The sequence below is a fragment of the Leptonychotes weddellii genome, chromosome 4, assembly GCF_054177405.1.
Source record: "Leptonychotes weddellii isolate Sample4059 chromosome 4, ASM5417740v2, whole genome shotgun sequence".
Taxonomy (NCBI): domain Eukaryota; kingdom Metazoa; phylum Chordata; class Mammalia; order Carnivora; family Phocidae; genus Leptonychotes; species Leptonychotes weddellii.
In genome coordinates this window covers 3,868,168-3,881,437 of record NC_138372.1, presented here as the reverse complement: position 1 = coordinate 3,881,437, position 13,270 = coordinate 3,868,168, and the positions used below count along the sequence as shown (strand labels likewise).

The following is a 13,270-nucleotide window of genomic DNA, read 5'->3' as shown; positions in this document are numbered from 1 at the left end:
GTGGGAGAGGGAGAAGCAGGCTTCCTGCCGAGCAGAGAGCCCGCCGCGGGGCTCGATCCCAGGACCCTGGGGTCATGACCTGAGCTGAAGGCAGCCGTTTAATGACTGAGCCACCCAGGCGCCCCTCAACTGGGTTTTAACATCAAGGCATGAGAACAGAGATGCCCTGGCCTCCACAGGTCTTTGGCTCCCTCCAGTGCAGGGCTCAGTTCTACCAAGGTTGACCACAACCACTGTTCCCTCATCCCAGCAGCAACAGTTCAAGTCCCTCCCTGTTACCCAGCAGCTGGAGGGGACAGAGTATGACAGATTCTGGAATGCCATCTGCCGGAGCCCCACCTTCTCTAAACTTCTCTAAGCTTCAGGAAAACAGGGAAAAGTCCCAACAGTCGAACTGCATTTTCTGCAAAAGTTGGAGGGAGGTATGTGACATTCCTCTGCTCAACAAACAAAACAAAATCAACTGATTTGGTGAATTGATGCTGCAGAAGGATCTTGGAAGAATCAGGGAGCCCCCCTGGGGAATGGTGGGCAGGGAGAAACCCCAGGCACAGGAGTCCACATCAGAACCTCTGCTCAGAAGCTGGGGAGGCAGAGGGGCCAAGCCATTGAGGGAGGCGCTCCCTCCCCGGTTGTCCCAGGATTGTCTCTGGTCCCCAGTGCCAGGGCCCCAGATAGGCCTCAGTCCTCGGTCGCAGGTGAGGGAATGAGCTGCAGCTGGAAGTTCTCTTTCCAGAAGACACTGTTAAAAGCAAGGCCACTTTGCGAGCCAATGACCTGCCTTGTAGCTCGTCCCAGGAGAGTTCTGTGAGGAGAACCAGCCTGGAACTTCCTCGGTAGAGATGGCAAAGCTGATCAAATGCTTGGATTTGCTGTGGGCCCAGGACAGGTTCTGAGGCTGCCTTCTTAGCAGCAGGATCTGCTTTGGATGCATGACAAGGTGAAGGTGTATTTACCTGAAATGGTGTTGTCATTTGCAGACTGCCCACCTGTCTGCCCATCAGTTTCTGTGATGCCCGCTTCATTAGCAGACAGAATGAGTGACACAAATGGCCACGGTGAAAGGCAATAATTTCATCTTCACCTGCATATTTGATCTCTACAGTGACACTATGAGAGGGGTACAACCACTATCCCCATTTTGCAGCTGGGGAAACTGAGGCACCAGGAGATTTGTTTGTTTCTATTTTTTAAGGTATCTTGCCTGAGGTGACACAAATGCTTAGAGCACCTCCCTGTCTCCTCCAGATGTCAACTCCGTCCCCACCAGGATGCCTCCTCTCATCCCCATGCTGGGCTCAGACCCTTCACCCACCCCATTCAGACCTCTCCCCCCAACTAAAGGGCAGGAACCAGGGGTGGAGTGTATCCTCACTGTACCCTTCCCTAAAGCCTGCACCCCCACACTCTGCCCACTCAGCTGTCTTACCTGTTTCCCTGATTATAATACTTCCTCCAGGTAATCAACAAACCCTCCAGAATCCTTTGATGGAAGGGAAAGTTGGGACCACCTGGTCAAAGACCTTCACAGCAAGGGAAAATGGAGAAGAAATTTAAAATTTGGAGGGGCGCCTGGGTGGCTCAGTCGTTAAGGGGTTGCCTTTGGCTCGGCTCATGATCCCAGCATCCTGGGATCGAGCCCCGCATCGGGTTCCCTGCTCAGCGGGAAGCCTGCTTCTCCCTCTCCCACTCCCCCTGCTTGTGTCCCCTCTCTCACTGTGTCTCTCTCTGTCAAATAAATAAATAAAATCTTTAAAAAAAAAAATTTGGAGTAACTGTCACCGAAAAGGGCGTTTGCTTCCCCAACCCCACTCTCCTGTGGTCCACAGGCAGGGAGGGGGATGTTCTAGGAGGACTCTTCCTCCCCAGACCTTTCCCTCAGGAGCTAGCATCAGGGTCTCTCAGCAAACATGCAGATGTTGGTGTAGGGTGGTCTCGTGGGCACAGAGCTAAGTCAGCCAGCATGTGTGTAGTGAGAGGGAACACGTGAGGCAGTAGTGATCCACTAAGTAATCCACAAAGTCCTTTTTGGAGCACTTAAAGAGCAATTCGTTACCTTGGAGGAGGCTGGCCCATAGCTACTCTGGGCTCAGTGATGCCAGAGGGACAGGGGCTCAGACATTCCCAGGCCCTGCTGGGCCAAATGTATTGAATGTTTTATTCTCATAATTAGAGACTGTTATGGGGATTAATTGAAGTGAGTGCTAAAAGGTCGTTGGCATACAGTACATGCTCCATAAACAGTGGCCAGTTGGTCCTTTGAGTGCCACAGACCGGGATGGGTGGCCTGAGTTCCCGGTCACCCCGACTGCTCCGGGCCCCTCCCTGATAGCCATGCTGGTCGTCTCAGGCCCTGCTGGGGGGCATGGGGTAGGGGGACTTGGAGCGAGCGGTGGGGGTGTGGTGCGGAGGCGGGGTTTGGGCGGCACGAGTTGGGGGAGTCGTCCAGCACCCTGGACAGCGCCTGCCGGCTCCGAGCCAGGGTACCTCCTCTCGGCCGCTCTCCGTGGGTCCCGCCCACCATCCGCCCATAGGTCGGCCCCGAAGTCCTCAGTGCTGGCTGCCGGGCTGTCCGTTGCCCCGCCAGCCGGTTGAGGGAGGGCAGCCCGGAGCAGATGGGCGGGGGACGCCCAGCCAGTTTGGTACAGCAACGGCCACGCGGCGCGGAGGCGGGCCCAGCGGACCGCTGGGGCCAAGGCGGGCAGCGGGGAGCAGGGACTCAGGACCGCCCCGCCCCGCTCGTCACGTGCGCTCTGACTGTCCCGCGGGTAGGAACCCGCAGCTGGAGCCAGTGGAAATGAAAATGAGCCCAGGGCTCCTGGATTGCCTCGTCTTCTCTGGGCCTCAGTTTACCCATCCAAAACTGAGCACGGGAGAACACAATGATTCCTAACTTGGTGAACCGCTGGAAGGTTCTATGGAGTGACTAGAACCAGGGCAGGCAGTTCAGCGACCAGCCAGTTCCCAGCGGCTAGGGCCCGAGCAAGTCGACACTTTACTCGGTGTCCTCTTCCAGCTCGGCCCTTCAGTCCGCAGAGCAACTCTCGGGGGGAGTCCCTTCCCTTGGCTAGAAACCTACGTGGGGGCTCATTGAGGCCCGGGCCTCGGCGGCTCTGCAGCCGCTGGGTCCCCCGCCCCGGCGTAGGGCGGGGCTCAGAGGCGGCGCTGAGCTCGAAGGGCGGTGCTGGTCGAGGAGGAACGTCAGGCTGAGCGAGTTCGGGGCAGCCAAGGCTTCGATGGCGCCCACACATACCCCTGCAGGGGCTCGGGTGCGCCCCCGGCCCGCGACCCCGCCGCAGATGGGATGCGGAGGCCAGGAGGGGCACCCCGGGGGCTCCGCCGTCCCCGTCCCTCCCCTACCCGGCGAAGGAACAAAGGCGGGAGGTGGGACCCGCAGGCAGCCAGACTCCGTGGGGAGGGATGGGGCGGGGCGGGCGACACCGCCTTCTTAAAGCCGGGCGGCTGGCGAGGTGTGCACCCCTCCGGCGCCGGCTCCTGCAGCGCGCGGGACTTCCCCTCGGGCCTGGGTCTGTGCTCCGTGTCCGCGCGGGCACAGGTCTCCTACACGCGGGGCCCGCAGCGGCGCCGCTTCCCCGCCGAGCATGGGGCTGCCTCGGAGAGCGGGGGACCCGGCGGAGCTGCGCAAGGTAGGAGCTGGGGAGTGAGGGCTGAGCGGCCGGGGCGGGGACCGGGACTGCGACCCGCGTAACCTCAGCCTCGGCGCCCGTCCGCAGAGCCTGAAGCCGCTGCTGGAGAAGCGCCGCCGCGCGCGCATCAACGCAAGCCTGAGGCAGCTCAAGGGGCTCATCCTGCCGCTGCTGGGCAGGGAGGTGGGTGCCGCGGCGCGCGGGGCCGGGGTGGGGGCACCGGGCGCAGCGCGAGGAGGGCGGGTGGGCTGAGGGGCCCTTGCCCAAGGAGCCGGCGAGGGGGCTCCGCGCGGCGCGGGAGGCCGAGCCGGAGTGGGGCTGGCGCCGAGGAGCCGCCCCACCCTGGGCCACGGGCCTCCGACACGCAGGCAAGAGACTGGTGCTCACGGCAGTCTGCGGGAGAGCTGTCTCGTTTGTCTGTGTCTCTGCCCCTCTCCCTCGTGGCCGGGCGCAGAGCTCCCACTACTCGAAGCTGGAGAAGGCGGACATCCTGGAAATGACCGTGCGCTTCCTGCAGGAGCTGCCTGCGTCCTCCTCCGCGGCCACAGCGCCTAGTGAGTGGCCCGCCCCGCCGCAGCCCTGCCCCACGCCCGCCGCCCCGCACCCCACCGCGCGCCTCACGCCTCTTTCCGTCCGCAGCGCCCTCGGACAGCTACGGTGAGGGCTACCGCGCCTGCCTGGCACGTCTGGCCCGCGTGCTGCCCGCCTGCCGCGTCCTGGAGCCCGCCGTGAGCGCCCGCCTGCTGGAGCACCTGCGGCGGAGGGCGGCCGGCGCCACCCCCGACGGTGCGCGCGCTGGGGACTCCTGTGGCGCGGCCGCACCTTCCCCGCCGCCCGCACCTGCGCCTGCGCCGCCTGCGCCTCCCCGCGGCCCCGGCCTCTGGAGGCCCTGGTAGCCCCCTCGCCAGGCCACGGACCCCGCTGACTGCAAGAGACCGAGAGCGCCAGGCAGACTGAGGAAACTCGTGGTGCCGGCTGCTCTTTCCGCACGGGGGACCAGCTCAGCACCCACCCCCAGGCTGGAACCCGGATGTTTGTGATCTGTGTGGCCGACTGAAGGCGGTGGGGGCTCAGCTCGAGGAAATAAGGAGAGCAACCCAACCTCTTGCGTGTGTCTGGGCTGGAGAACAGGGCAGGGGGCTGCAGCGGGAGGAAGGAGCTCCCCTCCTCAGCTGCTGGAAGGGGCTCTAGAACTGGGCCCCAGCACTGGCACCAGCCCAAAGGCTGCAACAGGAGCTCACCGGAGCCGGGTGCAGCCCTCTATTCTGACTGGTCGCTGCCTCCTTACAGCTCAGCCTGGGCACCTCTGGACACGCAAGAGCAATGGCCTGAGGAGCTCTGCGGGCTGGGCAGCCATCACCCCCACTCCTGGGCTCTCCTGTCCTGCGCTTGCATTGATAGGGACAGGGTGCAGCCAGGGCTAGGACTCTGTGTTGCTGGGGGTGAAGGCATGGTAAGATGGCCTTGGGAAGGACTTATTTCCCCAAGCATTCAGTGACCACCTATGTACCACACACCAGTCTAGGGGGCCTTGGGGTGTGCGGAAGGGGTGGGATGAGAAGGAGGGTGCCCTGTGGCCTCAAGGAAGCTTGAGTCAGTGCCAGTGTGAGGTGAGCAGGCCTATGTCCTGGAGCGGCAGAAATTCCATTTACTTGCAGATAACAGCAAGTAAAGGAACAGGAAACACCTTTCCTGTCAGGACAGGTTACCGGCAGCCACTTGTTTCTCAGACTTCTTTTCCCTCTGCCCAGAAGCAAGCGGAGTCTGAGGAGACTCAGGGAAGGGCGTGTAGCCCCCAGGCTTGGGTGCCCAGGAGAAGGCAGGGGCACCTGCGGCTCCTGATTCACGGGGCTTCGCTGAGCACTCCAGGGAGGTTGGGACTCCCAACAGTCCCCAGTCCAACATCCTGAGCAAGGGACCAGGGCACTAGAGACAAGAGGAACTGATGGGGTGGGGGTGTTCACCAGATCCAAGTATGTCACAAAAACCCCTGGTGACCTGGGCACTGATTTGGGTGGCCAGATGTGGGACGCTGTGGGCGTTATCGAAGGAGTCAATGTTAAGACAGCAGGGGAGCCCCCAGCAAGGTGTGCTGTCCTTTGTCCTCGCAGACCCAGCTGGCTGGACTGTAAGCTCCTGGAGGGCAGGGCTAGGGCTGAGCCTACTTCTGTGTCCCCACGGAACTCAGCACATGGTAGCTGCTCAATAAATATCGTGAGCTAACAAACAGGTGATGTCGCTGGACCATAGCTGTATTGAACCCTTTTGCCACAACTCCCACCCCCAGGCCCTAATGTCACTTTGAAACTCTTTTCCACCAAAGCCTGTGTATCCGGAGGACAAATGTGGGGGAGGGTGGGGAGAGCAGAGAGAGCAGTGTCTGCTTGCTTCCTTGCTTCCCCCATTCCTGAGAATGTGAGCCTGCTCTCCTGAGCTGCCTGGAGCAAGTGGGGGAGGGACAGGTAACCTACACGCCCACACCCACCACAGAAGGTCAAGTTTCCTCTCTGGGTGAAGGACTCCGCCTTGGGCACACACTGAGCAGGCTCCTTTTTTCCCTAATAAATAAGAGCTTTCCATACAGGTTTGAACTCTGTAAGAACTGATCCACCAGAGGCCCCTTTCCTCCTTTGGGTCATATTTGCCTCTTCTTGCTTCTGAGCCCCTGACTCCAATCAAGCTGTATTACAAGCAGTCAGGGAGGATGGGAGTGTAGACAGGGCAGTGACTCAGGATCAGGCGTTCCAGGGAACCTGAACCAGGGGGCCCCCCGGGCCCTGGCAGGGAGCTGAGGCATGCCCAGGTGGGTGAGGTTCTGGGCTGGCAGCGAGAAGCCGGTTTCCCAGCAGGGATGGGCAAAGAGCTGCCCAGAAGTTCTGAGCTGGGCTTATGAAATAGGGAGAACACCGGCCTCCTCCACGGGACGCCTGAAAGCGCCTCCCCAGGTGTCCTGAAGGCGAGTCCAGGGCAGTGCAGGCTTTTTCTATGTGGGAGGGAGGCTGCCTCACTCGGGGGCATTTCGTGAGCTTCAACAAGGCCCACATTGTGCCCTTTGGCCAGCTCTTATGATGCCCTCTGCTCTGGTCCCATGACTGAATCTAACTCTCGAACTCTGTCTGGTTATCACGCTTGGTTGGAGAAAAGGCTCCTGTGTCTCTCATAAACCTGTGGGTGAAATGATCCAATGACCAGAGCACTGAGCTGTCTGGGAAACTCAGGCTGGGGCCAAACCCCACGTGTCCCCCCGGCGCCAGTTAATTTGGAAAGGTCAAATCTCAGCTTCCATGAGTGAGGATAAAGAGCAGCTTGCCAAGGAGGACTCCTTTAATAAACATTTGCAAATTGCTCTTCTCTGCCTGTGACTACCAGACTCTGCCAATGAGTCTCCCACTTGTTTCCCTGTAATAGGATCAGAAGGAACATAGCCTGTGGGGAATGTCTGGAAAAATGTGCAGCTCTGCAGAACCCCCCTCCCCATCATGCTTTGGGATGACCACGCTGGAGACCGCGATGGGACAGAGGGAGCTTCCCCATCATGTGCAGCTACCTCCTACTTGAAACATCAACATGCGGCCGTATTTACTTATTAAAAACACACCAGGTTGCTATAGATGTCCCAGAGAAGAGCTAACCCAGCCAATGATGTTTTTTCCCTGGGTTTTACTTCGTGCCTGGCTGCTTACCAGTGTGGCTGTGTCTCAGGGTACTGACCGAGTACCTGGGTGTGCGTGTGTGTGTGTGCGTGTGCGTGTGTGTGTGCATGTGTGTCCCTGCACAGCCAGGTGACTGCCCTGCAGGGAGCTGCCTGGGCATGTGTTATGGAGGAGAAGGCTGCCACCCACTGAGGGTTCCCAGTGAGCAACTAGTTTCACTCTGGGTTTTGAGAGGGCCTGGCAAAGCCCCAGGCGCTTAAGGCAGCTATAATGAAACTTTGAATGGTTTCAGGGGCGTGAGAAAGGCACTTAATTGGCACGCCCAACGTGCACGTGTGGTGTCTTGTCACTGAGATCCATTGCAGGGCAGGAGGGAGCAGGGGTCCAGTGGCTGGTCACAGGAGCCTGCTTTGGGAGGCAGGGTTCCCTGGCCTGCGGGTTAAGAAAGGAGATTCCAAGCTGAATGTGTGCCCACTGCTGGTTCTCTTGGTGGAGGCTGGGTCCAGAGCCACCTGCCATGATGTTTGGTATATTACAAACCTGAGGGAGAATGGAGCCAAGTTCTTAAAGAACAAAGAACCACTCTAGACCTCAGAAATCAAAGGCAGATCCAGGTTTTGTGTGGATACATTCTAATATAAAATTATGAATACAGACTTGGTGTGAAAATAAATATTCAGAGTGAAAAAGTAAGTCACATCAAGCTAGTGGTGCTTGCAGATTGATGTCCATGCTTTTGGTTTCTCTTTAAGCAATTCATCAGACACACTTCCTGGTGACAACCCTGGCCTTTCCTCTGTTCCAGAACATTCTACCACGTTATGCCCTTGCTTGGGAGCAGATCCGAGCTTAAGCTTCATCAGTCTCCTGGTAAATTCAGAATGGACTCTCAATGCTCAAAATTTAAGAGTCCAGAATGCTCAAATGACAGTAACAAGGTAAATGCCTTCCATTTGCTGCACCCATTCATTACAGGCTATTATATTACAGGATATATATTTACACAAACATTTACTGCATTTATGACACTTTTTTTCTTTACCTCTTTCTGGGAAGCTTGTGAAAAGCAGATTTCCAGGTCCCACCTCCGAGGGTTCTGATTCCCTGTGTCTGAGTCGATAGCCTCACCATACACCTGAGGCCAGGTTAGTCTGCTCTAACAAAGACACCGCCTCTGAGGATGGTGGGTGCCAAGGGCTGGGGGAAGGGAAGAGGGAGGTAGTGTTCAGTGGAGACAAAGATCCACTTTTCAAGATAAAGAGTCTTGGGGATAGGTGGTGTTGGTGATTACCTTAATAAGGTGAATGTACTTAATGCCACTGAACTGCACACTTACAAATGGTTAAGATGGTAAATATTATGTGTATTTTACCACCAAAAAAGAAGAAGAAGGAGGAGGAGGAGGAGGGAAGGGGGACAAGGAGGAGAAGAAGAAGGAGGAGGCAGAGAAGGAGAAGAAAAGAAGGAAGAAGAAGAAGAATAAATGAAAAGAGACCATATCTGCAATTGGGGCTACTACTTGATTAAGTTTGCAGTAGGTTGTTCTAGAGGATCCATGGTTTTCATAGTAAGTAGACTGGTCAATTAAATTAAGCTACGATAAATGGTGTGCCTGGCTGCCTCAGTCGGTAGAGCATGTGACTCTTGATCTCAGGGTTGTGAGTTTGAGCCCCACGTTGGGCAGAGAGATAAATTAAGCTATGATGCATCTTCTAGGTCTTTTAAGAGTGTCATAAATTTTTGCCACTTTGGGGATCTAGACTGTTTTGATTTACTATCCTTGTTGGGGGCAGAGTTTTGCACTTTTTTCTTTTTTTTTTTTTTTTGACCATTTTTAAAAATTGAAGTATAATTGACATACGGTATTGTACTAGTTTCAGGTGCACAGTATATGATACAACAATTCTATATACTCCTCAGTGCTCATCTTGATAAGTGTCTTAATCTCCTTTATCTATTTCACCCCTACCCCACCCACCTCCTCTCTGACAACCACCAGTTTGTTCTCTGTATTTAGGAGTCTGGCTTTTTGCCTCTTGTTTTCTTTGTTTATTCATTTGCTGTGTTTCCTAGATTCCATATATGAGTGAAATCATACAGTATTTGTCTTTCTCTGACTTCTTTTGCTTAGCATTATACCTTCTAGATCCACCCATGTTGTCACAAATGGCAAGATCTCATTCTTTTTTATGGCTGAGTAACATTCTATTTATATCTGTGGTATATATATATCTCACATCTTTTTTTTTTTTAAAGATTTTATTTATTTGACAGAGACACAGCAAGAGAGAGAACACAAGCAGGGGGAGTGGGAGAGGGAGAAGCAGGCTTCCCGCTGAGCAGGGAGCCCGACGCAGGGCTCGATCCCAGGACTCTGGGATCATGACCCGAGCCGAAGGCAGACGCTTAACGACTGAGCCACCCACGCGCCCTACACCACATCTTTTTTATCCTTCTTTGTCATCTTTATCGATGGACCCTTGGGTTGCTCATGTATCTTAGTTATTGTAAATAATGCTGCAGTAAACATAGGGGTGCATATGTCTTTTCAAATTAGAGTTTTTGTTTTCTTTGGGTAGATACCATAGTGGAATTACTGGATCATATGGTAATTCTATTTTTAATTCTTTGAAGAACCTCCCTACTGTTTTCCACAGTGGCTGCACCAATTTGCATTCCTACCAACAGCACAATTTGCCTCCACGTCCTTGCCAACACCTGTTGTTTCTTGTCGTTTTGACTCTAGCCATTCTGACAGGTGTGAGGTGATGTCTTATTGTGGTTTTGATTTGTATTTCCCTGATGATGAGTGATGTTGAGCATTTTTCATGTGTCTGTTGGCCATTTGTATGTCTTCTTTGGAAAAATGTCTATTTGTGTCTTCTGCCCATTTTAATCAGACTATTTGGTGGGGTTTTTTGGTGTTGAGTTGTATAAGTTCTTCCTATATTTTGGATAGTAACCCCTTGTTGGATGTATCATCGGCAAATATCTTCTCCCATCCAGTAGGTTGCCTTGTTGTTTTGTTGATCGTTAACTTCGCCGAGCAAAAGCTTTTTATTTTGATGTTGTCCCAATAGTTTAATTTTGTTTTTGTTTCCCTTGTCTGAGGAGACAGATCTAGAAAAATGTTATGGCTGATGTCACAGAGATTACTGCCTGTGTTTTCTTCTAGGAGTTTTATGATTTCGGGTCTCACATTTAGGTCTTTAATCCATTGTGAATTGATGTGTGTGTGTGGTGTGAGAAAGGGGTCTAGTCTCATTCTTCTGCCTGTAGCTGTCCAGTTTTCTCAGAGGTTTGCATATTAAAAAAAAATAATTTGTTAAAAAAAAAAAAGAAGGAATAAAAGGGCTCCTGGCAGGCTCAGTCAGTGGAGCGTGTGACTCTTGATCTCGGGGTTGTGAGTTCGAGGCCCATGTTGGGTGTAGAGTTTACTTAAAAAAAAAAAAAGAAAGAAAAAATAATTTGTTAGTAATTTAATGATAACTTTAGCAACTTATTAGTATATATACTGATGATTCAACAGATGCTAACTATTCTTCTATTCCAAAATTAGCATTCTATTTAAGAAAATGATATGCACGGATAGACGTGTGATAGTGCTTCACTTCTAAAAACAGAATGGCATGGGAGGGCATTCAGTTAAGGGACAGTATTTTCTCCACAAATGCTTTCATTCATCTTTTTTGCATCTCTTTTATCTACCTTTGGTTTTTCTTTAATTCTAGCTTAAAGCATATTCTACTGAGTCCTTCACTTTCCCAACCTCATTTCTTTTTTTTTTTTTTAAAGATTTTATTTATTTATTTGAGACAGAATGAGAGAGAGAGCACATGAGAGGGGGTAGGGTCAGAGGGAGAAGCAGGCTCCCCGCTGAGCAGGGAGCCCGACGCGGGACTCGATCCCGGGACTCCAGGATCATGACCCGAGCCGAAGGCAGTCGCTTAACCAACTGAGCCACCCAGGCGCCCCCAACCTCATTAATATGACTCTGTCATGTTTGGCTCAGATATAGAAGGATTCTACTCGTGCAAACAGAACCAAAGTGACAAACTGTCCCATGTCTCACCATTCTATATTCTTATAGTCCACACATTATAGCGCTGCTTCCCCATAGGTCAGGTGTAAGTATCTAAACCCCAGGAAATTGCTGATTTAGAGGTTTACACTTGACCCTCCCCACTATGATAGGTCTTACCCCAGAGGCCACAGAATTAAGGGGCTGTGCCAAATATCAAGTTTCTATATTCCTATTATACTTTGGGGGACCAGAGAAATGACCACAGTGTTCACACACCTAGTGGACCCGTCGTGAGCCAGACAGGACCAAGATTCCACTGATGCCCTGGCCTCCATCATGTCCCCACCCAAAGAGGGATATGTGATGACACTTTGGATCTTCAAAGATCCATGTGAACGTGGACTCTGTGTCTGATGGACCAGGGAATGTTCGCACATTACACCTCGCCTAGGGCACAGTTATCCAAATAAGTGCCATTGGTTCCTTGGTGGAAGTCTGGGAGGAATCATGACTCTATACATTTGCTTTGTGTCTCGAGGTCCTGGGGTCCCAGCCTTGCTTCAGTCAGTGGGTTCCAGATCCAAACATTGTCTCAGGTCATGCAAGGCAGGCAAGGACTCATTACTTTTTATTGGGGTCATTGCCATAATCCCTGGTGAGCATCTTTTATTTCTTCTAATTGTACAGACTGAGCAGTCCCCTCGTTGGCTGCCTGTCTGTTTTGCCCCCTGGGATGCTGAGTTTTCATAGCTGTCACCGTAACTCTCTGTGGATCAGGCCTCCCTGGCTACCACCTTGTGTCTGTCGCTCGTTACAATCATTCTGATCTCCTGGCTCCTGACAGCGCTGTCAGTGCTAACATCAGGCCTCTGTGGTTTTGGAGTCCGTCACCCTGGATGACAGTGATCCTGCTCTTGCAGTGGCATCTGCTTTGTAAGGATGCTGGTGCACCTTCACCGTGCCTTCCTTACTCATTTGGTAAATGTGTATCCTTCAGGTCCTCCTGAGTAGCCTACTCATCTGGAGCTTTTTCCAGCCTTACATAGCATGTCCATGGTAGCATGGCCCCTTCTCTGAGCCTTTTAGGCATGCCTGGCCTCCCTTAGAGTGGGCCATCACCTCATCATGTCACTAAGAGCCACCTTGGCCACATGACCGCACCATCTCAACGTATAAATGCCAGTGTGATAAAGCCAGAGTCCTGGGATGATGCTCTCAAAGCAATACCCTCTCCCTTAACCAACTGTTTTCCACCTCCTTTGAGCATCCTTGGAATCTAATCTCCTCCATGTGTTCCCTCTAGAACCTGCATCTCCTTGGCTTGTGGTCCCTGTCCTCCGTCACCAGGTCCAGCACGGCCCAGCCAGGCTCTGGAATAACTTAACCCCGGTTATTAGCCTCATGGCCAGAAGGGGAAGCAGGGCAGGTCCTGAGGGGCTCGTGTCCTTGCCCTCATCTCTGCTCCCACCACATTACTTTACTTCCTGATAGATCACACTGTTTAGGGCATCTCTTTCCAGTAATGTACTAATTGCACTGGGTTCAGTAGTGTCCCCCTAGAAACTCACGTCTTCCTGAAACCTCAGAATGTGACCTTATTTGGAAATAGGATCTTTGCTGGTGTAATTAAGTAAAGGTGACGTCACTCTGGATTAAGGTGGGCTCTAAATCCAATGATTGGTGTCCTGATGAGAGGAGGAGAGGACAATACGGACCCAGAGAGGAGATGGCCATGTGAAGACGAGGCAGAGGTTGGAGTGGTGCAGCCTTAAGCTAAGGAACTCCTGGGGTCCCCAGAAGCCAGGAGAGGCGAGGAAGGGTTTGTCCCAAGAAACTTCAGAGGGAGCGTGGCCCTGCTGACACTTCGATTGGGGACTTCTGGCTTCTGAACTGTGAGAAAATAAATTTCTGTTGTTTTAAACCATTCAGTTTGTGGTACTTTGTCA

The 13,270-nt window shown here is 53.3% G+C and overlaps 1 protein-coding gene across 3 annotated transcripts; it reads left to right on the top strand.

Annotated features, from left to right (window-relative positions):
* The first annotated feature begins 2,769 nt into the window (after positions 1 to 2,769).
* On the top strand, positions 2,770 to 5,874 carry HES2 (hes family bHLH transcription factor 2). Of its 3 annotated transcripts, none has more exons than XM_081817377.1 (4): positions 2,790 to 3,647; positions 3,716 to 3,830; positions 4,102 to 4,201; positions 4,287 to 5,874. In XM_081817377.1, exons 1-4 carry the CDS (start codon positions 3,421 to 3,423, stop codon positions 4,541 to 4,543), a joined length of 699 nt encoding a protein of 232 aa, XP_081673503.1. In that variant the 5' UTR covers positions 2,790 to 3,420; the 3' UTR covers positions 4,544 to 5,874. The 3 variants fall into 3 exon arrangements, with proteins under 3 accessions (XP_081673504.1, XP_081673503.1, XP_030876245.2); XM_031020385.2 differs by having other exon boundaries at positions 2,990 to 3,647; positions 3,735 to 3,830; XM_081817378.1 differs by lacking the exon at positions 4,102 to 4,201 and having other exon boundaries at positions 2,770 to 3,647.
* Positions 5,875 to 13,270: the final 7,396 nt, after the last annotated feature.